This window comes from Pterocles gutturalis, unplaced genomic scaffold (assembly GCF_000699245.1).
Source record: "Pterocles gutturalis isolate BGI_N339 unplaced genomic scaffold, ASM69924v1 scaffold20553, whole genome shotgun sequence".
NCBI classification, from domain to species: Eukaryota; Metazoa; Chordata; class Aves; order Pterocliformes; family Pteroclidae; genus Pterocles; species Pterocles gutturalis.
Window position 1 is genome coordinate 1,379 of NW_010118569.1, and position 260 is coordinate 1,638.

Genomic DNA, 260 nt, shown 5'->3' on the forward strand with positions numbered 1-260 from the left:
CAGGCCCTTCCTCTGGGGTTGAATCTGGTTTCCAAACCCACGGGGGTGTCCCGCAGGGCTGCTCCCCTCTGGATGTCCCCCACAAATCATCTCCTCCTGACCTCCTTCCCCAGGTGTACTCCCTGGACTCTGCCGACTCCTTCCAGAGCTTTTACAGCCCCCACAAGGCGCAGATGAAGAACCCCATCCTGGAGCGCCTGGCCGAGCAGATCGCCACGCTCTGCGCCACGCTGAAGGAGTACCCAGCCGTGCGGTACCGG

At 63.1% G+C, this 260-nt stretch overlaps 1 protein-coding gene across 1 annotated transcript in view; it reads left to right on the forward strand.

Moving 5' to 3' along the window:
* Nucleotides 1-260, forward strand: part of LOC104463806 (syntaxin-binding protein 1-like) — a gene marked incomplete at both ends in the record, with an annotated part of 7,159 nt that overhangs the window by 1,374 nt on the left and 5,525 nt on the right. The window contains 1 exon segment of the mRNA XM_010076278.1: nt 114-259. Within this exon segment, the coding sequence (XP_010074580.1) occupies nt 114-259 (146 nt within the window).